The sequence below is a fragment of the Physella acuta genome, unplaced genomic scaffold, assembly GCF_028476545.2.
Source record: "Physella acuta isolate Inbredline_101_S28 unplaced genomic scaffold, ASM2847654v3 ptg000922l, whole genome shotgun sequence".
Lineage (NCBI taxonomy): Eukaryota > Metazoa > Mollusca > Gastropoda > Physidae > Physella > Physella acuta.
In genome coordinates, this window is record NW_026732439.1 from 364,621 (window position 1) to 389,660 (window position 25,040).

Below are 25,040 nucleotides of genomic sequence, written 5' to 3' on the forward strand. Positions count from 1 at the left end.
AACTGGGCTGATGCAACTGATACAGGGTGTGGATTGATAACGAACACAAAGCCGCTGCGTAGTTCATAGTCTGATGCAACGAATAGGAAGTATTGCGAATACGTGGAATATAATAGGACGGCACGACTGGTAGAGAACGGCAGAACCCAGTTGAAGACTGATATGTGAGGACGTGTAGTGGTTTGTGAGGATAGGAACGATGGACACGTGCATTCTGATATGTGAGGACTAGTGAGGACAGTGGGGGTCAGTTGATTCATTGTATTCTTGTGGAACATTGATGCATTGTTATGTGGAGCATTTCTATTGATTCATGTAATAAAGAGATCAATGTAAACCTGTACTTCCGAGTATCTGTATTGTGGTCGATGTTGTGTGCTGGTCAAAGATAGCACGAGTAAATACATTCGGTAACGTTTGGCACCACAAGTAAATAGACTCGGTAACAGTTGGCGTTGTCAATACACTCGGTAACATATATATATATATATATATATATATATATATATATATATATATATATATATATATATATATATATATATATATATATATGTGTGTGTGTTTGTGTGTGTGTGTGTGTGTGTGTAAAAGCGGGGGGTGCCTAATATAAAGTTTACCCCGGGCGCCGGTGAGGGTCGCTACGCCTCTGCATTACCACACTTGAAACAGGCTTTAAAATTACTAGCACAGCGTTGTGTGATTTGGGTTGATTAGACTCTTGACTTTAAATGCTGCATATTATATATCATGTAGCCTTCCCGCGCAGATACGCACATCCGCAAGCATGTTTCAATCTTGATTATACACTTCAACTCCATAATGAACATAATTTTGTTTTAACTTTGTACTGAATCACATTTACAACGCGTACCATTTCTGTTTAAATGTATGTAAATTTTCATTTAGGCCTTCAGTAATTTCAATTTTTCAACTCAGATTGCAACATTCTAGCTGGAGAGCTGTTTACAATCGTAGTGCCAGGTCGAATTAGTGACGACTATTAGGGGCAGATAAATTATTGTTTAAAACGATTTGAAACTAAGGGGAGGTAATTACAAGTTCTGTTTGATCTTTTAATTGTCGCCTGTAAAGTACTGTCGTCACGGACAGCTGCTTTCGCGTGGTCGTGGAGGGGGGGGGGGTGAAGCTACTGATAGTGTTATAAAGCAGAATATTTTCCGTCGCAGCATTGGTAGTGTCGAATTCACAAATTATGAATTACTGAAAAATAGGAAATAAAACAACTAAATAGCGGGGTATGGTGTCGTCCATAAATGACGTCACACTCGTAGAGGGGGGGGGTCCGTAATTTTGTGATGGTGTGTGACGAGGAGGAGGGGGGTGTTCAGATGGTGTGACGCCACTTTTTTGCATTATTAAAAAGCAATGTTAGAAAACGATTTTTAGCCGTTATTTCGCGTTTTAGAAAACGGTTTTGATAAATTGTAATAGGAATTGATGAAAATAATCTGTTGACATAGTTCTGACAAGATTTCGGAAAAATTTTGATTTTTTAAGAAAAATTCAACTGCAATTTTGAGGGGGGGGGGTTATAGGCTGAGGTGTGACGTCATTTTAGGGGGGTCTGACTTTTTGTGACGACGTGTGACGGAGGGGAGGGGGAGGTAAAAATCGTCCAAAAAAACGTGACGTAATTTATGGATGACCCCTATGCTACGTCGCGGGTCAGCTCCTTAATTATATAAGCCAAAAGGTCCACACTCTTTTTTCCCCCTTTTTTTTAGCGCAATTTCCATTCTGGAGAATTGCGTTTATTAACTCGTCTTTTCTGGGAATGAATGGATGGATGAATGGATGGATCATGGATGGATGGATGTGTGTCCGCAGCTTTAAGTCGTATCTCCTCCTCAACGAAGCAATATCGAGGACTAGTTCCAAAGCAATTATGTTAAGCAAGTTACGAGGATGAACACAGGCCATAAAAATTCCGGGTTTCTTTCATGGATTTCCCGAAAAAAGCCAAAAACTCGAAAAAAATGCAGTTTTTGGCCCATATCTCGGCAACCAGACCACTTAGCGACTTGAAACATGTACCAATCGATTTCTGCCATAATTTAGAACAATATTGCCGAAGAAAGTTTTCAAAAATATCCTTTCGTTTGGTCACAAAATTTTTTTTTGAATTAATTAAAATTTGGACCGAATTAGTAGGCATTTTATGCAACCACACCACACGCGTCATCACGTTCAATAGCTGCGCCATCACGTTCAATGGCTGCGACGTCACGTTCGGTAGCTGGGCGCGCAATGGTTTTTAGTCATGTTACTCTATTGTAAATAAAACATGTAAAATACTGAAAAAAAATTAATAAAAAAACGTTTTAATAACTAACCAATGGTTTTACTAACCCTGCTCTTGATTTACGCTACGACAGAGCTATTTTTAGATAACACAAGGAAATTGCGCTAAAATTGTCACTAGACTTTTTTTAATTACTTGTTTTTCTATTTTGGTAAGTATGTGCTTTTGAACCAATACAATTCTCAAAGGTTTTAAACATTCTCATATAGATCTAAGTAGATTTAGTCTTGATCTAGATCTAATGCTTTCGTCAAGTTAAAAGCGTACAGTGGGCCCTAACAATAGATGCAGAGTTTCTTCCAGGCATCTCTTCGGACTTCGGGGGGGGGGGGGGGGGGGGCTTAGTAGCCCCGCCGAAAAATTTTTACCACCCCCCCCCCCCCCAAACGAAATGAAAATGAAATGTATATAATTTAAAATTTATATAGAAAATATATACTTTTAACAGTGTCCGCCCCCCCCCCCCCCCGAAGAAAGTATACCCCCCCCCCCGAAAATTTCAAGTGCCCCCCCCCCCCCCGGAGAAAAAAGTCTGGAAGAAACACTGAATAGATGTTAATTTTGCAAAGGTGGGAATGACGTCAGTTGTCAGTGTCCGGGAAATAACCATTCGCTGCAGTCTTGTTATTCTGAGTAATGCGGAGTGATTATAAATAGCTAAACTTGTTTTCTTCCGGTTAAACAATCCGGGTAGATCAATCTGTGGTCTCTTCGACGATTACACTGTTTTTTTGGCTTATGTAAGCTAATTTATGTTTTAAATAGATCTAGAGTCTAGTAGATTTTCACAAGATTTAGAAAATCTAGATTGTTTGTAAATTCAGCCCTAAACTTTAGCAGACAGTTTGAGGTTGTTTTTTTTTAAAACAATAGATTAGGCCTAGAGAATCTACTAGTAGTATTATAGTATATTACTATTATTAGAGTTAGTGTGCTACTGCTAGGCTGCTAGGCTAGGCAGGGAGCTAGATCTAGAATCTAGTTCAAGCCCAAGGCGGTTCTAATCCAGATTATGACAGAGGGATAGGCCAAAAGCGAGACCTCGGGCTATTTACTATTTAAATTTATTTTACTTAATCTCTCAAGTATCACCATTAAGATTCAATATAATTTTGCATTATTAAATCAACACACAAAAAAGATATTTAAAATTAGGGCCTACAATTTACAAAAGGCCCTATTATTAAATATTATAATATTATTTCAAGATGCTGCTGATAATGATATTGTAACGGTAATCTATCGTTTTAGCGTAATCAATTCGGTTGGTGTAGTAATGTAGGGATAAGGTAACTAATGAATATGGCTTAATTGAATATTAAACCATAATTTAAGGTTAAATCAATAAAAATATCATGAAATTAACGTTTAACAAGGATGTTCCAGATACTAAATTTGCTATCAAAAACAGCGGCCATCTTAAAAAAGTATTATTTTGAGTCATTTCCCCTTAATTTCTATTTGTATGAAAATGTATTGCTGTTTGCTAGTGAATGCGATTGTCTTGTTTTTAAATACAGAGAATGCTTTTTTTTTAAATTTCTGTTCTTTAAATAATTTAATTGACTGACAATAAACATCATCAGTTCTAGAATTATTATTATGAGATGCAAAATTAAGGAATTAATGAAGTTCCGATTTTTGTAGAGCTACTAATACTAGATCTAAGTTAATCTAATGTTTAATTAACTATTAGTTTATTAGTTTGAGTTAATTGTTATCGTTTGTTTGCTTTTTTATTTCATATTTTCATGTTTTTTTGCTTTAATTAGTGATTTAACCATAAATGACGTCACGTTTTTTGACCTCTCTTCACCTTAACCCCCCCCCCCCCCCATTTTCGCCGTAACGAAATAGTCGTAATGTCGAAAATTACCTTTTTGCCCTGCCTGTTAAAAAGTCAAGCCATAATTCTAACGAAAAATAATTTTTTCAGTATTTTTGTATTAAACGTATGTATATACATAACGTTTAACGTTTCTTACCCCTCCCACTTCCCACGTAAAACGTCGTCTCAAAACCAGTCACTCCACCCCTTAAGTGCGTGATGTCATTTATTGTAGATGTCAAGTCCTAACCTCCAATATACATTTTGAATACCGAATACCCAAAATGAGTGATATGGGGTTGTCCATAAACGATGTCACATATGCTATGCTAATGTGACGTCAACTTACGCAGGACCGCAATATATGACCTATAATGAAGGGGTGATGGGGGGGTGCGTGACGTCAATTATAGAAGACTTTTATAAAGCTGTGCTCAATGAAAATGAGGAACATATAGCGTTCGTTTTCATGCATACCTTTACTCACAACAAATGATCATAACTATTGCAAGCCTGTTGTCCTTAGAGGTGTTAAACAACCTCAGCACATCATCCCAGCCAAAAAAGGGCCTGCCACTAAATGCCTACCGACGAAAATAGGCCACACTATATTGACTCCAAATGAAATAACTTCTGACAATAAGGCTCAAACCAAGTTGCTCCTGGCAACGATATTCGACAAGAGTCCAAGACAATTATTGGCTTGCAGGTAAAATTGGACAAAACAGCAAGTTTCGCGACATGGGGCATAACAAAAGATCAACTCTTATTGCGACAGCAGCTAATGTAAAGCCAGAGCTCAGAATAGGCTTGAGTTTAATATAGTACTAGCTGTGGACAGCATCTAAGACGGTGCATTAGGAATACATCCGTCGGCAAAACGCCCGAGTCCGTCGATATCTGAACATCAATTTTGTCTTTTATGAAGTGCGGAGCACCTTTAAGAGCTGAGCTTGGGGGGGGGGGGGGTGTCCCTGTTGTCACCACCACTAGCGTGTCCACATATTAATCACAAGTTTCGCATGGAGCTTAATCGGCAGACGAAGTTTATAGGTGGAACCGGGAGACTAAATGCATTTACGGAAGCCGTTGTGTCACGGGCATTTTTAGAGCCGAACGTCTCAGGGCAGCAGGTTGCAGAAATTAAAAGCACGTGAATTTGTATAGTAGAGGGAGAACATCATGCCACTGTAATAAATTAAACACCAATATAATTTACCGAACTAAAGTCATTTAGATCTATTCGTCAGGCTAAACGTCGCTAAAGTCTCAACACCATAGTGCATGTTTTGATTTTTTTTAATTACGCGGTATCTCTTTCTTTAACATTAGCCTAATGACAAATGACGTCACGCGCGCCGCGAACTATGTGATGTTGTGCTTAGTGGGGGATGAATCGGCGGGGTTGAGAAAAAATGACGTATTTCTTTTTTTTTAACAGACGAATAAGTGATAGATTCTTATTTTCCTACGAACTATAGGTTGATCTAGTTTTTTTCTAGAGGGAGATATCACCATATAGTGGGTGTTTTTTTTTGTTTTATTAATAATGTATGGTGGGGAGGGGTAAACATCGACTACTGAACAAATAAAAAACTAATGAAAGCAGAAGGCAAAGAAAAAAAAACATGACAAAATAAACAACTAGGCTTAAATGGATCACCCATAAATGACGTCATACTTTTCCCGATGAATTCCCTTTCCCCCTATCATCACTAAAAGCAAGATGATGATTTAATATCATAATGCAGTTGTACTATACCCCAACCCTTAATCACAATTTCTAACAAAAACGAATATATTCTTCATCATTTAAAAAAAATATATTTCACCCCATCCCATATTTTGAGTCCAACGTCATTTATGAGGAATATGGACGACCTAATAATTGACAAGATAATCAGTACAAAAGGGTTTAATAAATGTTGGACCTCCCAAAAGTCTTTGAGATCTTGGATGTACATACATGCATAGCCTTAATTTCAATTGAAATTAAAGATAAGAAGACGACCCTCTGTCCTTCTTTTATTAAACAAGACAGATATGTATATTAAACTACGAAATCAACACAATATACATACGAATAGACATGTGTATCAAGGGAAACTACTCTAAATTTTATTTGGAAAGATGGCCGCTGTTTTTATCTGCTAATTTTTTTCTCAAACACCTTGTTTAAAGTCAGTGGCGGAACTAGAAAAAATGGGCCACCCCGCAAAAAAATTTTTTGGGCCCCCCATATATATATATATATATATATATATATATATATATATAAACACACAATACGAACATAGGATACTCATTTCTGGCCTGATCGGGTTTTGAAAAAAAAAATTCAATTAAATCTAATCACAACAACGTCATGTGTATCAGTGGCGGAACTAGAAACCCCCCCCCCCCCCCCCCCCCGAAGAATTTTTTTTGGGTCCCTATATATATATATATATATATATATATATATATATATATATATATATATATATATATATATAAATCAGAGGTTTTCCAACACAGAGCTGGCCCCTTTCTAAATCTAGTCCAACAAACTAAACTGAGGCTTTCATCAAAACGTTACTAACCGTGTGCCCTGTTTTCCAGAAGTTGAATTAAATGTTAACAATGTCAGCAGTTCATTTCTTGGATCTTAGGGCGCGGGTTTGTCCACACTACCAACCAGGGGCGTAGCGAGGGGAGGGCGGGGGGTGCGGACTGCACCGCGTGACACCATTTAGGGGGTGACACCAAGGCAAAAAATAGCAAAATATATAGAGAAAAACTTGAGGGGGGGGGGGTGCAAATCGAAATTTTGAGGGGGGGGTGCAAATCGAAAGTTTGAGGGGGGGGGGGGTGCAAATCAAAAATTTGAAAGTTTGTCCCTGGGAAGGGTCTCTATGCCTCTGGGGGGGTGACACCATTAAGTGCCGCACCGGGTGACACCCGACCTCGCTACGCCACTGCTACCAACTAGACACGTCAAGGCATGCTGTAAATCCCTCGGCGACGGCCCAGGTGTCAGGGGAGTCACGGGGCTCTTGGAGCTACTGGTTACATTACTGCACGGGTGATGGGTGTGACACATTGTTTCTTCCGGCAGAGCTCCCCTCCCTCCCCTCCCCCGAAAACAGTCTACCCTAGAAGAAACATTGGTGCGACACCTAATTAGATTTAGTCATCGAGTGTAGTAGCGAGACTTATTCCTAGTGTTGTGGGAACTTTTAAACGACTGTCTGTGGGGGCCAACTTGCTCATATGTGATGCGCTCAGGATGACACTGACGCCAGTTGTATTCAAGTAGTAACCTCATCCGCTTATGCAGGATCACGGGGCGCTAAATCACATATTTCCGTTAGGAGTCCCCACTCAGATATGTACAAATGTTAGGCCTATGACAGAAACCTTTGCAGGGCTGTACTCAACAGCTTCCCAAGTTTTCATGGCGATTGGGTGAATGATGCAGTAATGCATAATAATAATAGAGAGAAAAATGTTTTTCACATGTACAGCTGTATGTGGCCAGGTCACGCGTTGGATAACCTTCTGATTTAGGGGAGGGGGGGATTAACAAAAAGCCTGACCCTCACACACCCCCACCTCAATGACTATTAATAATGTTCAATTAATTCTAAACGTTCTAATTAATTTCTAAATAATTATATAAAAAATAATCTTACCTGTCCTGTTTTGTGAATTAGATGTGCCTAATACTATGAAAGTAAATTAATATGTGTTGACTAGATCTAGTGCTGTCTAGTGTCTGACAAAATGTGCTGAAGTGGTGAATCGTACGATTAGGAAGTAGTTCATAAACGATACATTTATCTCCTCGATACTTGTGAGGTTGAGAAAGAGGGATGGGATAGGGGTCGGCTCGGGAAAAAACTTGAAAGGGACAACAAAACGCCTTGATCTATGTATGTCAGCATCGCCCATTGTAAAACTTACGCAGGGGAGATAATTTGAAGTATAGGCCTTAAAAGTTTACTATATTTCTTGTAAAATCAAAAACAAGTAAACGTATATAAAACTGAAGTTTCTAGTATTATATAATTTTTTTAAAATTATTTGTACGATACAAGATAGTACAGGATACAAATTCAACCACTATCACAAACACATATTAACATTGAAAAATGTACAATGGATTTCGGGTCCCCTACCAATGCCGCAAATAAGAACAGCGCATCATGAAAGTATTGCAAGCCCACTTCATATGTAGCGGCTTTTCGTGCTATGGACTTTGTTGTTTTTTTAAAAAGAATTTTGCCGGCGACAGCGTGTGTTTGATTGTAGGGAAATAGAACTCGGCCTTGACGATGGTTAAAAAATACAACTATAAATAACTGTTTTAAATATGTAAAGAATTTGTCGACAATTTTTTAACCCCCTTTTTGGTCCCCATTCCCTGCCCCATCCGCCACAGTATACTTTGGAGGATCAGTCAAACAGTTACGTGTCCTCTATTTAGCTATCAAAGGGAGGGGGGGGGGGGGCAACGAGTCAAAGAAGTCATTCAAAATTTGAAGAGTTGCCTATATTTTACACTGTAGTTTGTGTAATGGATTTTATCTTTTGCGGAAGAGCGTGGTATAGTGACTGTAAAATAAAGATAATCGTACCGCAGCTACAGTGTTTTTCTTTTACAAACCAAATATTAAGGCAAAAATTAAATTCAAAATTAAAAAAAAATAATTTTGGTCAGCCGTGGGCCCCTAAACGGCCTCCCCCCCCCCCCGCGCATTGCGGGGTCTGGCGGGACTGTAGTTCCGCCCCTGTTCATCAGGTAAATGAACAACTACTGACTAGTGTCTTTAACAAAATGTGCAGAAGTGGTCAGTTTACAGTTCATAGACGGTTCGTTAATCTATGCATTACATCTTATTGTAAGAGTAAGGGTGTGGTGAGGGGTAGAAGTGAGGGGTAGGGGGGAGGGGGGGAGAGAGTTGGGAAGGGAAGGGGACAAGAGCGCCGATAAACATCTACATCAATAGTGCCGACTTTTTCCGATCGTCTAGAACAGGGGTCTCCAAACTTTTCAGCCCGAGGGCCGCATTAACTATCAAATATTAGTTCGGGGGCCAGAATTTCTTCAAGGCATATTTTCAGTGTGGTGGACCCCCCCCCCCCCCCCCCAAGCACGTCTACCCCCCCCCCCCCCCCCCCCACAACGAAATATAATTTATATAGAAATATTTAGAAATATATAGAAATATATACGACAACACACTCTAGGACCAAGTTTGCTCTCAAATTATTCTTCGCGTATTTCAGTCTTGAAAATGTTTGTTCACACAGGTATGTTGTTACAAAATTTAAAAGGTACTTATGATGCAGAACTTTAAATATTAGGAAAGTCTTCCTTGGGCAAAAACTTATAAAAACACATCCGCCCTTCTGTGAACGGGTCTCTAATGATCTCCAGCTGCAGTTCATCTTTGCAACAGGCCACATTTGCATCAAATGGGTTCTGAAACAGTCTCACTTCTTCTGCCTTAGAATCCAAGTCAGAAAACCGCTATTAAAAATGCAGCATGAGGTCTTTGCACTGCTGAAAGTGCGTTAAGTTGCTGGCCTGTATTTGTTCCAAAAACAGATAAATTTGGATCTGAAGTTTTTTAGGTGGGTGTATAGATGAGAAACTACATTTCCCTCTCTTGTAGTTTAAGGTTAAAACAATTCAAATGACTAGTTTTGTCTGCAGCAGAGGCTAATTTCTATACCCACTCTTCATCAGGCATTAATGGCTGTGGCTTGCCTTTACTTTGCAGGAAGTCACCTATTTCTTTTCTTAACTTAAAAACTAGCTCAGAACTTTATCGTAACTTAGCCATCTAACTGCTGTGTGTTGGTAAATATCTATGGTTAAGCCCATGTGGCCTATTAAAATTCACCATCTTCACCACAGGATTCAGTACACTTCTTGTGTCAACAGATTAAGCACACAAATCTCGCTGGTGGATAATACAGTGTAGGAGCATTGGTTGTAGAATGTTGGAGTCACAATGTTTTCACCAATGTCTGCATTGTCGGGCAATGCTATTTACACCTAAAGCTACATTTCCAAATTGTTTTGAATTTTCTGGGCTAAGTTCCTCAGCCACCTCCAACAAACAATTTTTTCTTTGGATACAAAGATCTCCGCGGGCCGGATGAGAGGACCTCGCGGGCCGCATCCGGCCCGCGGGCCGTAGTTTGGAGACCCCTGGTCTAGAAGACCAGGATAGTCGCCTCGCCGCAACATTTCCCCAGCCCGATTTCAAAGCGTACCGGCACAGTCAAATTTCAGATGCTTCGTCTTTAAAGTTGTCTATATGTCTGGCGATCTCTCGAGCTATAGTCAGTGCATTTTTCTCAAAGACGTTTGCCGACTATCGTGTTTGTTTGTAACTGTAAAAGAAAGATAACTCGACCTCCACCTAATTTTTTTTTTTTTAAATAATTTAGCCAGGATTTTTGGGCCCCCAATTGGTCTGGGCCCCCCCGCATTGCGGGGTCTGGCGGCACTGTAGTTCCGCCCCTGTTTAAAGTTAGTTTCATGATATTTTAAATTGTTTGTTTTATGTATTGTTATTGTAAATCAATTATCTGTTATATATTGTAAAATTTGACTTAACTATACTTATTTAAACAAATATATTCATCAGTTACCTCTCCTGCACATTACTACTGCAGCCGAATTGATTACGCTAAAATGATAGATTAAAGATTACCTATTGTAACACCTTTATGGCTTTGGATAAGAATGTTCCATGTTTAATATTTAATGGATTTCGCTGTTAACAATACTTAGGCCTTCTCCACTTGGCAAATAGAATCATAAAGTTTGTTTCATATTTTTCTGGTATATGCCTTTATTATATTTGATCATAAATTACTTAAGGGGATATGCTATGTTTTTTTCTATTTTTTACAGTTTAAGATCTAAAGCATTTTGAATACTTTTATCATATTTGGCATATAAAAGTAAGTATTAAACAGCAAAAAAAAAGGTCGAAAACAATTTTGGTTGTCATGGAAACCCAAAAAACCTCCGCCATTGTGAATTTTTCAGTACTTTTAAAAATACTAAGGCTTTTTTATTTATGCACCTATAGCAATCAAATTTAAACTGCTTATATTTCAGTATATATTAAAACTTTTGTCACGACAACTATTTGAAATAATTACTAGTAAGAATTTTACAAGGTCTAAAAAATCGTACCCTTTTTAGTGTTCAAAAGTTTCAAAATGTGCATATTAATTACCAAAAACTTTTTTTCTATGAAAGCAATCACAATTCCCTCGTGACAAAAGTTGTATTTTCGCATCAAGAACATTTACTGAAAATATGGTTGGAATTGTTTCATAAATAAAAAAGTAGTAGGCTTTTTAGTGTTAAAAACCTGCGAACTGAGAAAAACAGCCAAAAGTAACGAAAACTAGGTCAGGAAAGTACTATATCTGTGTAAACTGTAAAGCCGATTGTAAGTTTTAGGTGTTTCTGAGATGTAGGAAATTAAGTTTATTAAATACATGAGAAATCCAGCTTTCCAATGATGTTAAATACAATATAATGACGGATATAAAACTTTTCATAGAGAGCTTGTAAGATTGGGAAAAATTGATTATTTTTTAATTAATAGGGTCATAAAAATCGTAATTCAAACACATAAAATATTTTTTTTCTCTTTAAAATTATTATTTTCTTTATACAAAAATGGACAAAGTATCCAAAAGTGCAAGAAACCCATCATGACGAAAAACAAGAAATTTTATGATTTTTTCCCGCGCATATCCCCGTAAACAGTTGTTGGCTTGTTGGTACAGCTCTTTGAGAGAAATAGATTTTTAAGTAATCACACTTCTGATGAGGGTTTTATGTGTTATTATTGGCGATCTACATATCAGGTATATTCACAATACATCATGCAGAAGATTGCCTTATATATTGAGATGATTTCCAATATGTATTCATTTTTTTTTTAATACAGGCTTTAAATGTGTGTTGATAGGTTAAATTCTATTAATGGGCATTTCTACATACAAAATATGTTGATACTTCATCATTAATTCTATAAGTGCACATTTCTACCAAATGAATGTTGATTGTTCAAATTTTTTAAATATATATTTTCATTACCTTTCAGTGCTCATTATTCAACTAACTCGCCTTAAGAATGTCTAACCAGCCCCCAAGTTATGGAATGGCCATGGGTTATCCTACTGGGCCCAACAAAAATGAAGGGCCAGGTACATTGTATTTACATTGTCTATTGTTTACACTTTTTTTATTAAGTAAATAGAGTATTTCAGCTGATTACAAAATAAATATAATAATTATACTATGCTAAATATATTTATTTATATGTAACATTTTATTATTTGTTATAAAAGATCACATTATTTTTATTAGTTTTATTATTGTTATCATTAATATATTAAAGGATTCTTTAATTGTATGATTATAACATTCGACATTATTTTATTAATATTGTAAACAACAACGAAACATTTTTTTTAAATAACATCCATTGTTAATGTTAATTTTGCCTGTGTTAATACATGTAAATTTCAGGTGCTTCCTACCCACCTGCGGGCGCAGCATACCCATCTGCAAATGCCACTTACCCACAACAGCCAGGCATTGGCTTTGCCCAGCATGATCCCTACAACCAAGGTTACAACCAGCCTATGTACAATGACGGGTTTAATCAGCCGGCTGCGTACAACCACCCGGATGGTAGCGGAGAAGCTGCACTAGCTGTACCCAAAGCATCCGATGGTTTCTCTTCTGCGTTTTCTGACAAAGCTATACGCAGGGGATTTATTCGGAAGGTAGGTTTATAAAGTATATGTAAAATAGTTACAGGGTGAAATATTATCATACCAAGTTTTTTTCTGATAGTGTTGTAAAGGTGATGGTCAGCTTTATTGTTTGGATACTGTTATGATGTGTGTTCAAAGAGGGAATGTTAGTGCAAACGAATATTAGTGCGAAAGATAATGAACGCATTGGATGGTGACGCGGTACGCAAGAATGTGACGTTTCAGTGTAGGTTTGTTGTCACCGGGGAAGAGGTAAAAAAGTAGTCTTGTTCTTGTTGTGTATGAATTTCATTTAACACAAGTGCTTTTGATTTTTTTTTTAATCTTTAGAAAATATTTAAATAAGGTCAAGCATTTTATTGGGTTTTGTGTGCTGATATTGTGTTATTGTGTTGTTTTAACAAACTGAATAATGGTGCAAGAAAATAATTTAAAGTTGATTGAATCTGACCTTAAATTTTTACACTTAACACATGAGTATTATTTTTCTACTTTAAAATCTTCAGGTTTATCTCATCCTGTTCACTCAGCTGTTGGTTACCTTTGGCTTCATTTGTCTATTTATATTTGTGTAAGTACATTTATATTTGTGTAAGTACATTTATATTTGTGTAAGTACATTTATATTTGTGTAAATACATTTATATTTGTGTAAGTACATTTGTCTATTTATATTTGTGTAAGTACATTTGTCTATTTATATTTGTGTAAGTACATTTGTCTATTTATATTTGTGTAAGTACATTTGTCTATTTATATTTGTGTAAGTACATTTGTCTATTTATATTTGTGTAAGTACATTTGAAGAGTTTATTTTCAAAACGCGGTAAGCGCCATTTTTGAAAAAAAAATGAGATACCGTGCCCATATTGTAAAGCTACTCAATTACTATTAGGAAAACTTAATTTTAATCTTCACCGCGCAAAATTTTCATTTTATTTCTATTTTTGAAAAACAGTTTTAGCATATTGTACAATAGCTTTGTGTAGGAGAAAAATGCGATTTTCTCAAAACTAAAATTTTGGATATATTGCATTTTGAAAATAAACTCTTCATTTGTCTATTTATATTTGTGTAAGTACATTTGTCTATTTATATTTGTGTAAGTACATTTGTCTATTTATATTTGTGTAAGTCTATTTATATTTGTGTAAGTACTTTTGTCTCTCTTTATTGTGTAAGTGCATTTTTCTATTTATATTTGTGAACATGGATTTGTCTCTTTATATTTGTGTAAGTACATTTGTCTTTTTATATTTATGTAAGTACATTTGTCTTTTTACATTTGTGTAAGTGCATTTGTCTTTTTACATTTGTGTAAGTGCATTTGTCTATTTATATTTGTGTGTGCATTTGTCTATTTATATTTGTGTGTACATTTGTGTCTTTATATTTGTGTAAGTGCATTTGTCTATTTATATTTGTTATTTGTGTAAATACATTTGTCTGTTTACATTTGTGTACCTGCTTAGGCCTCTATATATTTCTCAAGGGAAAAAAAATATTTAAAACCAATGTATACACTATAATTTATACATAAACAAAAAATGCTATTCATTGCCCAAATTTAAAATGTACACTTTTAATATTTTCAAAGTTTAATAATTACAATAATATTTTATCCACAGTGAGCCAATAAAAAAATGGGTACAAAATAACATGTGGTTCTACATCTGTGCATAGTAAGTAGAGCATTGAGATTTGTATGCATCCTATTCGTTTACTTTTCAGATAAAACTTTCTGGTTTAGTGTAGAACATTCAATGCCACTTAGTTACTTCTTAATTTAGTGTTGTTTTTCCTTACTGAAATAAATTGTATTCATTTATACAATTTCTTGAAATTAAATTCATCTTTGTTACATCAGACATAGATAAGGTTTGGAAGGCCTTGAATGGTGTATGATAATTGTATAAGAAGTTGTGGGGTTCATTGTTCTAGCTTATCTCCTCAACCTAGTAGCATCTGGATCAGAAATATATTTAATTGTATGTTTCTGTGATGTTGTAAAGTGTGTCGCTATGGTCACCAGTTAGAGATTAAATTGTATGTTTCTGTGATGTAAAGTGTGTCGCTATGGTTACCACTTTGAGATTTATTAAATTGTATGTTTCTGTTATGTTGTAAAGTGTGCTACTATAGTCAACAGTTTGAGATTTAAATGTTTTTTTTCTTTGATGTTGTCAAGTGTGTTGCTATGGTTACCAGTTTGAGATTTAAATGTCTGTTTCTTTGATGTTGTCAAGTGTGTCGCTATGGTTACCAGAAAATCAATGTTCTCTGTGTCTTGCAGTGTTCTCTTCCTGGTGCTGTACTTTGTTTTGATCTGCTGCCCAAGTGTGAGGTGAGTCATCAGTACGACACAGTTTGCTCTACTGTACAGGTTTCCTATATAGATTTCATTCATTGATCAAATTCATATTGAATGGCTGAGTTATTGCAATATTTGTTAATCAGAACTAATTCATACCCAATAGTAGTTTTCTATTTAATGACCATAGATGCCAAAAATATAATTGTACAGATAACACCAACTTAGTTATAAATATAAGACAAAAGAAGAATGAAAACGTTATTACTTTTTATTTTTTGAGGGTAGGCTGAAACATTTAAGTTTTATATAATTCCTTGATTTTTAAACTTTCCAAACATCAGCCAATATAAAGCAGACAAGATTTGGTTATTAAATTATATTGTGTTTTCTTAATACTTAAAAATTATTTTTTTCAAATAAATTTAGGCAGTACTAAAAAATTATATTTCTTAAAAGGCAAATAGTTTTCATGTTTTAAATTTAACCTTACAGCCCCCACCTACTTTTGATAACTATTCCCCCACCACATTATTTTCTATCTGAGATTATTTTGCTATGTACACAAATATTGTTGGGGTAAACAAAATACTGTATTTTTATTGGAACAACTAAAGAAATTCAATAGGGCGATGGTGTAGGAAATGTGTGAATTAAATGTGCTACCAGAATTAATTAGCAACAATAAATATCTTATTGTGCTCAGCATCTACATTCATATAAGTAGCACTAGCTGTGTCAAGTATACCCAGCCAGGCTGTTTTTTAAGTTATATTGACACCTAGATATAAAGAGACCCCATTCAGTTAAATACTGAAAATTTAATGCCTAGTAAATTATCTGTCTTGAGTTCGAATCCTGGTTCAAGTCAGTAGACCGGTCCTGAGTCCCACCCAACTCTGAAGTGTACCTAACTCAAGTTAGGAAAGTAAAGGCGGCTGGGCATAGTGCTGACCACACTATCTCTTCATATGCCGAGGTCACAGAAACAAGTGAACTCTACTTCACTTGCCCTATAGACCGTCAGGTTTGAAAGGGAACTTTACTTACTTTACTAAATTATCTAAGTCTAGTCAAACTTATGATTTTGTAGAAAATGTGCCTAAAATGTTACATTCAACCAGCATGACTAGACAATGATGCATTCTTGTAAAAAAGTTTTGATTTCAAGCTATTTTAAAATGTTAGAAATTTTTTATTTAAAAATTGGCACTGTAGTCAGCTCTCACAACTTCTTATAGCGTTTATAATTAGTAACCCTGTGATCAGCAAGGGGGTAAGCTAATACAAAATTTGAATTTAACAAAGGGTGAGAGAAGGAACATTGATAAGTTAGTGCTAGGGGCTGTAAAAGGTAATTAATATATTGTTCATATTGAAATGTTTAATTAAATTTGAGTTGATTCCTTTTTTTTTAAGGAAAAATTATCCTGGAAATTTCATCTGCCTAGGGCTCTTTGTAAGTTTCTAATGTTTTCAGTTTGTGTAGTTTCTAATTTTGTTTTATGTTGTTTTCATTTTACAAGTTAACAATTAAATTAGTTATTTCAAATAATGTTCATCATGATAACTATTTACTTTTCAGACGCTGGCTTTTTCCTACTTGACTGCCACCATTAGCAGGTTAGTTCATGTGTAATTTAAAATCTCTAATAGAAATATATTGGTGTCATCAGTACTTCTACATTAAGACTGATGTTTTTATACCTGGATGTTTTGAAGTTAAATTTAAATAAATCCAGTTTCTCTGATCTGGGTACCATCAGGGCAGACCAAGTAGAGTTTGTTACCATGGCAACAGTTTAATAATATATTGTGTGGACAGCATAAACCCAGCAGACTTTTGTCTGACTAAAGGTATCTGTCTATAACTGGTTGGCATCAAGTCTGTCTATCCATGTTAAGATCTCGCTGTATTCATATAACACTGGTCGCCATTTTAAGTTCATCAGTTGTTTTTTTTTTATTTTGTATAGTAATCTTAGAATTTACACATTTAGTCCAATTTTTAAAATAAATTAAAATGATTGTATTGTTCCATTGCTTAATGCTTCCTTTAACCTCCTGTAGTTTCCATGATACTGGTATTGTACTGATGTAAACTTTAACTTCCTGTAGTTTCCATGATACTGGTATTGTACTGATGTAAACTTTAACTTCCTCTAGTTTCCATGATACTGGTATTGTACTGATGTAAACTTTAACCTCCTGTAGTTTCCATGATACTGGTATTGTACTGATGTAAACTTCAACTTCCTCTAGTTTCCATGATACTGGTATTGTACTGATGTAAACTTTAACCCCCTCTAGTTTCCATGATACTGGTATTGTACTGATGTAAACTTTAACCCCCTCTAGTTTCCATGATACTGGTATTGTACTGATGTAAACTTTAACTTCCTCTAGTTTCCATGATACTGGTATTGTACTGATGTAAACTTTAACTTCCTCTAGTTTCCATGATACTGGTATTGTACTGATGTAAACTTTAACCCCCTCTAGTTTCCATGATACTGGTATTGTACTGATGTAAACTTCCATGATATTGGTATTGTACTGATGTAAACTTTAACCTCCTGTAGTTTCCATGATACTGGTATTGTACTGATGTAAACTTTAACCCCCTCTAGTTTCCATGATACTGGTATTGTACTGATGTAAACTTTAACTTCCTGTAGTTTCCATGATACTGGTATTGTACTGATGTAAACTTTAACTTCCTGTAGTTTCCATGATACTGGTATTGTACTGATGTAAACTTTAACCCCCTCTAGTTTCCATGATACTGGTATTGTACTGATGTAAACTTTAACTTCCTCTAGTTTCCATGATACTGGTATTGTACTGATGTAAACTTTAACTTCCTCTAGTTTCCATGATACTGGTATTGTACTGATGTAAACTTTAACTTCCTGTAGTTTCCATGATACTGGTATTGTACTGATGTAAACTTTAACCCCCTCTAGTTTCCATGATACTAGTATTGTACTGATGTAAACTTTAACTTCCTGTAGTTTCCATGATACTGGTATTGTACTGATGTAAACTTTAACTTCCTGTAGTTTCCATGATACTGGTATTGTACTGATGTAAACTTTAACCCCCTCTAGTTTCCATGATACTGGTATTGTACTGATGTAAACTTTAACTTCCTCTAGTTTCCATGATACTGGTATTGTACTGATGTAAACTTTAACTTCCTCTAGTTTCCATGATACTGGTATTGTACTGATGTAAACTTTAACTTCCTGTAGTTTCCATGATACTGGTATTGTACTGATGTAAACTTTAACTTCCTCTAGTTTCCATGATACTGGTATTGTACTGATGTAAACTTTAACTTCCTGTAGTTTCCATGATACTGGTATTGTACTGATGTAAACTTTAACCCCCTCTAGTTTCCATGATACTGGTATTGTACTGATGTAAACTTTAACCTCCTGTAGTTTCCATGATATTGGTATTGTACTGATGTAAACTTTAACTTCCTGTAGTTTCCATGATACTGGTATTGTACTGATGTAAACTTTAACCCCCTCTAGTTTCCATGATACTGGTATTGTACTGATGTAAACTTTAACCTCCTGTAGTTTCCATGATATTGTACTGATGTAAACTTTAACTTCCTGTAGTTTCCATGATACTGGTATTGTACTGATGTAAACTTTAACCCCCTCTAGTTTCCATGATACTGGTATTGTACTGATGTAAACTTTAACCCCCTCTAGTTTCCATGATACTGGTATTGTACTGATGTAAACTTTAACCTCCTGTAGTTTCCATGATATTGTACTGATGTAAACTTTAACTTCCTGTAGTTTCCATGATACTGGTATTGTACTGATGTAAACTTTAACCCCCTCTAGTTTCCATGATACTGGTATTGTACTGATGTAAACTTTAACCCCCTCTAGTTTCCATGATACTGGTATTGTACTGATGTAAACTTTAACCTCCTGTAGTTTCCATGATACTGGTATTGTACTGATGTAAACTTTAACCCCCTCTAGTTTCCATGATACTGGTATTGTACTGATGTAAACTTTAACTTCCTGTAGTTTCCATGATATTGTACTGATGTAAACTTTAACCCCCTCTAGTTTCCATGATACTGGTATTGTACTGATGTAAACTTTAACCCCCTCTAGTTTCCATGATACTGGTATTGTACTGATGTAAACTTTAACCTCCTGTAGTTTCCATGATACTGGTATTGTACTGATGTAAACTTTAACCCCCTCTAGTTTCCATGATACTGGTATTGTACTGATGTAAACTTTAACCTCCTGTAGTTTCCATGATACTGGTATTGTACTGATGTAAACTTTAACCCCCTCTAGTTTCCATGATACTGGTATTGTACTGATGTAAACTTCAACTTCCTCTAGTTTCCATGATACTGGTATTGTACTGATGTAAACTTTAACCCCCTCTAGTTTCCATGATACTGGTATTGTACTGATGTAAACTTTAACCTCCTGTAGTTTCCATGATATTGTACTGATGTTAATGTTTCTTTTAACCTCCTGTAGTTTCCATGATACTGGCATTGTACTGATGGCTGCAGGGATCACTGCTGCTGTATGTCTGGCCATCTCACTATTTGCCATCCAGACCAAGGTATGGTTAACCAGGTGTTTGCGTGTCATAGAGTAGTATGTGTCGTGTCTATTTTTAGTCTAGTGCGTTATGAAGCCTATATGTATTTGACTTCTTTTCATGTGTTATATCAAGTATAATTTAGTATTTATGTATTTTGTCAAAAATAAATGACTAATTATACATTTTTTTCTTAGTATCTATCAATATTGAACTATTTCATACAAGAATTGTTTTGTTTTTCCAGATTGATTTCACAATGTGCAGTGGATTGCTGTTTGCACTTGTCATGGTTCTCTTCTTCTTTGGTTGGGCCTGCTTGATCACCTACTATGCCTGGGGTTATAGTCATGTAGGTTCTTTGATTAGCTTGTGTTCTTTGAATATCCCTGAGCATTTTACTATTGATAATGTGGATATGGGCACATAGTCATTGGTCCTCACACCACTTAAATTTTCATTCTTTTTATTTCAGATCATGAACTGTGTGTATGGAGGGTTAGCTGCACTTGTTTTTGGATTGGTGGGTTTCTTTTTTTAATATTGTTTAATTTCAAAAAATTTATGGTATACATTCTGCAGTTAAATATAATATTGGAAAATATTCCAGGGTTAAATATATTATGGTATTTTATTCTGCAATTAAATATATCATGGTATATATTTTGCAGTTAAATATATTATGGCATATATTCTGCAGTTAAATATATAAAATAAAATTCCTTTTTACCCTGATGGTCATTGGGGCAGATAACACAGAGTTCTCCTGTTATTGTCAGGTAGACTGTGTGGTCAGCTCAATGCCTAATTTGTGAGGCTATGACTTAAAGAGCTATTGTAAAAAAGTAAAGTTCCCTTTTAAGCCTGACGGTCTATAGGGCAAGTGAATTAGAGTTCACTTGTTTCTGTGGCCTCAGCATCTGAAGAGATAGTGTGGTCAGCACTATGCCCAGCCACCTTTACTTTCCCTAACATGAGTTTACTGACTTGAACCAGGATTCGAAGACGAGACTTACAGATTAGCAGTCCAGCTCTCTACTGCTAGACCACTCTGTCCCCTAAAGAGCTATTGAGCTGTGTACATTTTTGTTGTTCTAAAGCCGTAATTGTTTTTGTGTTGTTTCAGTTCCTGATATACGACACACAGCAGGTGATGGGTGGACGTAAATACGAACTCTCCGCCGAGGAATACATCTACGGAGCCCTGCAGCTGTACATCGACATCGTCTACATCTTTATCATCATCCTCGGCTTTATGGGAAACAGTAAATAGATGACTGGATCATCACAGCTTAAGGTATCCTGTTATTTGGCTGAAGAGGTTTTTTGTCAGGAAGTTGATGTACATTTCAGTACTGACAAAGATTGTCATTGTTGTGTGAAAACAGGAAGTTGTTTCCTTTTTTTGTGATTGGTTGGAATCTGTCTTGTGATCCTGAAGAGCTCTGTTTTCTTATTTGATTGTAAGCAGCAAAGTTTATCCAATAGCCTTAGTGTCAAATAATTATACTGTCGGTTTTTTTTTGTAATTATTTTTTATTATGTTTTTTTTAAATGATAATGCATCCCATCCCTTAATTACCATGTTTACAAAAGAAAAAAGTACTTTTTAAAAAAAAAATATTGCATTTCATTTTCTTTAAGCTGCAGCTTTGATACATCAAAACACATTCTTAGGATGGAAAACAACAAACATTCACACATTACATTTATTTAACAGTCCAAATATTTATACTTAAACCCTCTTAATGGTAAATTGTCTAAATATATACCTACCATTCCTCATTAGAAGGATCAATTTTCTAAACTGTTCAATTATCTAAAATGTGATGTTAAATGTTGTTTTTTTTCACTCTTTTCATGAAATAAATGGATTTGTTATAAAGAAAACAATGTCAGTCTATATAGCTGACATTTGGATGTTTGTTAAGACATTATATTATGTTCTGACATCTGGATGTTAGTTAAGACATTCTGTATATGTAGCTTACATTTGTTGTTATTGAGCATTTAATGTTAAGACAGTCTATAGCCTACTATGTAAGCTTAATGTTCTTCTGTTGGTTATATTACCTACCTTAATTAAGCACACACTAGATAATTTGTCTGCCGCAGTTTTTTGCCTGTAAGTTTAAATATTGGCAGTCGATGAGGGTAGTAGAAAAGCTAATAGTACGTCTAAATGCTGATTTTCTGTTCATTTAATATTGTCAAATGTTTTATCAAATTTTACACCATTTTTAAAAATTATATAAATAAATCTGTACAAGCACAAACAATTTTTAAAGAAAAATTGTACAAGGCAATAGAATTATTCTTGTTATACGCTTAATTTTAATGTGAAAATTTCTCAAACCTTATGTGCCAGATTTTTGTGACTGTAGAATGTTAAACCTATTGTAATATTTATCTCTGTTGAAATGTTTTTTTTTATTAGAGTACTGTAAGGAAGGATAAGTCAAGCAAGCGGAGTTTTTCCTCCTTTGCAAAATGAAATGAGTCACCTGTCAACACTAAGTACCATAGGTGTATAGTTAAAATGTGGATCAAGTTTTTTTAATGAAACAGGCAGTTTTTTCACTTTACTGCAATTGCTATCTTTCAAATATGATTTTCAAATAACTTGCATTCACTCTTTAAATGATGTGATATTTGGTGTCATACTATTAGCACGTGTCTGTTTTAAAAAATATACCCTATTAAATAATTGATGTTTTTTTTATCTACAGACTCCAGTTAATGTTGTATTAAACTACATACTATGAAATATTAACTCCCTTTACAGTTCTCTCCCCTGTTGTCTTCTATCTCAGCGTTACTTGTAAATGAATGTTGTATGTTATAAATACTGTGTTGAATTGATCAGTATACAGTGCATTTATTGTTCATAATTGATTTTTTTAATTTAAGTTTTCTTCTATACAACTAGAATACATACATTTCTAATAAACACCTGATTTCTGACTTGCTTCTATTAGCCAAGCCTCTTTGCTAGGAAATATTTAAAGGCTTCTTTTTCTGTAATCGCCCACTCTATTTTGCCTGTAAATTTGAACTGGCTTTCAGGTAACTGGTTTTAAATCTAGTAATTGCAATGTGCTGCATACATTTTAACCAATCAGTTATGTATATAAAAAAATATTATATTTTAAAAAATGTAATTAGCATGTGTCAGAGAAATTAATATTTCATGGGTACAGTAATTTTTGTTTTGTTTATGTGTAAAGTAACCATCACTGGAGAGATGAAATTTACTATTTAGAGAAATTAACTGGAGGTTTCATTGGTATGTAAGTCAGTTGACCAGTCAGGACTTAATTAAAAACCTGCACACACTTGAAAGTTTACATGTGTCAGGACACACTTGAAAGTTTACATGTGTCAGGACACACTTGAAAGTTTACATGTGTCAGGACACACTTGAAAGTTTACATGTGTCAGGACACACTTGAAAGTTTACATGTGTGAGGACACACTTGAAAGTTTACAAGCGTCAGGACACACTTGAAAGTTTACATGTGTCAGGACACACTTGAAAGTTTACATGTGTCAGGACACACTTGAAAGTTTACATGTGTGAGGACACACTTGAAAGTTTACAAGCGTCAGGACACACTTGAAAGTTTACATGTGTCAGGACACACTTGAAAGTTTACATGTGTCAGGACACACTTGAAAGTTTACATGTGTGAGGACACACTTGAAAGTTTACATGTGTCAGGACACACTTGAAAGTTTACATGTGTGAGGACACACTTGAAAGTTTACATGTGTCAGGACACACTTGAAAGTTTACATGTGTGAGGACACACTTGAAAGTTTACATGTGTCAGGACACACTTGAAAGTTTACATGTGTGAGGACACACTTGAAAGTTTACATGTGTCAGGACACACTTGAAAGTTTACATGTGTGAGGACACACTTGAAAGTTTACATGTGTCTGGACACACTTGAAAGTTTACATGTGTCAGGACACACTTGAAAGTTTACATGTGTCAGGACACACTTGAAAGTTTACATGTGTCTGGACACACTTGAAAGTTTACATGTGTCAGGACACACTTGAAAGTTTACATGTGTCGGGACACACTTGAAAGTTTACATGTGTCAGGACACACTTGAAAGTTTACATGTGTCAGGACACACTTGAAAGTTTACATGTGTCAGGACACACTTGAAAGTTTACATGTGTCAGGACACACTTGAAAGTTTACATGTGTCAGGACACACTTGAAAGTTTACATGTGTCAGGACACACTTGAAAGTTTACATGTGTCAGGACACACTTGAAAGTTTACATGTGTCAGGACACACTTGAAAGTTTACATGTGTCAGGACACACTTGAATGTTTACATGTGTCAGAATACAATAAAGCCATGTCTGCTGTATCTGGTCAGTGTGTCTGACCACACACTCAACTTCTGGATTCATAGACTTAATGTGCTCACATAGTGAATTTCATCAAAGACCTGCTGTATAACTGATGAGGATATTTTCTCAATGGCTTTGATACTTACCTAATTTTATTACTCCAACCACTCCTTATCTTCAATGAGGTAATGTCACTTTTTTTTTCGCAGTGCCTTTGTTAAAAAAGTTTACAACTAAGGCGCAATCTAATTTTTTCGTTTATGAAATCTCAAAGACCAAAATATCACATCATTTATTTAAGCTGCCAAATTTATTATTGTTTGTTTTGTTGATTAGTCTGCATTCCATTGTGTGCCATGTGATGTCCCCTGTGTGATGTGGTGCATTCACACTGAATTGTTCATGTGGAGAGATTAGACGTGTATGTTCTCTTTTAGCTTCAGTTGTTACAAGCTTTCTTTTGCAGTGGTTTGTTTAGCATACCAACTTGAATATAAAATATACTTTTTAAAATGAGTTTATTCTTTGCTAGAAATCTTAAAGGAGTGTATCACATAGGGTTGCTTGTTTTCCTTTTGCTTTGCATGTGTTATATAATGTTGTGATGTATATTTTTGTTTGTTCAACTTATCTATACCTTAGTCACTCCCTGCCCTTACATTCAAACACCAAAAAGATTTTTTTACTTATTTATGTGATCAGTGTTTCTTCCAGACTTTTTTCTCCGGGGGGGGGGGGCACTTGAAATCTTCGGGGGGGGGGGGGGGCGGTAAACTTTCTTCAGGGGGGCGTACACT

The 25,040-nt window shown here is 35.4% G+C and overlaps 1 protein-coding gene across 3 annotated transcripts; it reads left to right on the plus strand.

Annotated features, from left to right (window-relative positions):
• Positions 1–149: 149 nt before the first annotated feature.
• Positions 150–24,970, plus strand: LOC131953436 (protein lifeguard 2). Of its 3 annotated transcripts, XM_059316621.1 has the most exons (13): positions 2,966–3,066; positions 12,281–12,383; positions 12,709–12,968; positions 13,466–13,530; positions 14,588–14,641; positions 15,253–15,303; positions 16,690–16,729; positions 16,856–16,893; positions 19,803–19,890; positions 20,117–20,221; positions 20,345–20,392; positions 20,996–21,166; positions 22,307–24,970. In XM_059316621.1, exons 2-12 carry the CDS (start codon positions 12,311–12,313, stop codon positions 21,140–21,142), a joined length of 969 nt encoding a protein of 322 aa, XP_059172604.1. In that variant the 5' UTR covers positions 2,966–3,066; positions 12,281–12,310; the 3' UTR covers positions 21,143–21,166; positions 22,307–24,970. The 3 variants fall into 3 exon arrangements, with proteins under 3 accessions (XP_059172603.1, XP_059172604.1, XP_059172602.1); XM_059316620.1 differs by lacking the exon at positions 2,966–3,066 and adding an exon at positions 150–246 and having other exon boundaries at positions 20,996–24,970; XM_059316619.1 differs by having other exon boundaries at positions 20,996–24,970.
• Positions 24,971–25,040: the final 70 nt, after the last annotated feature.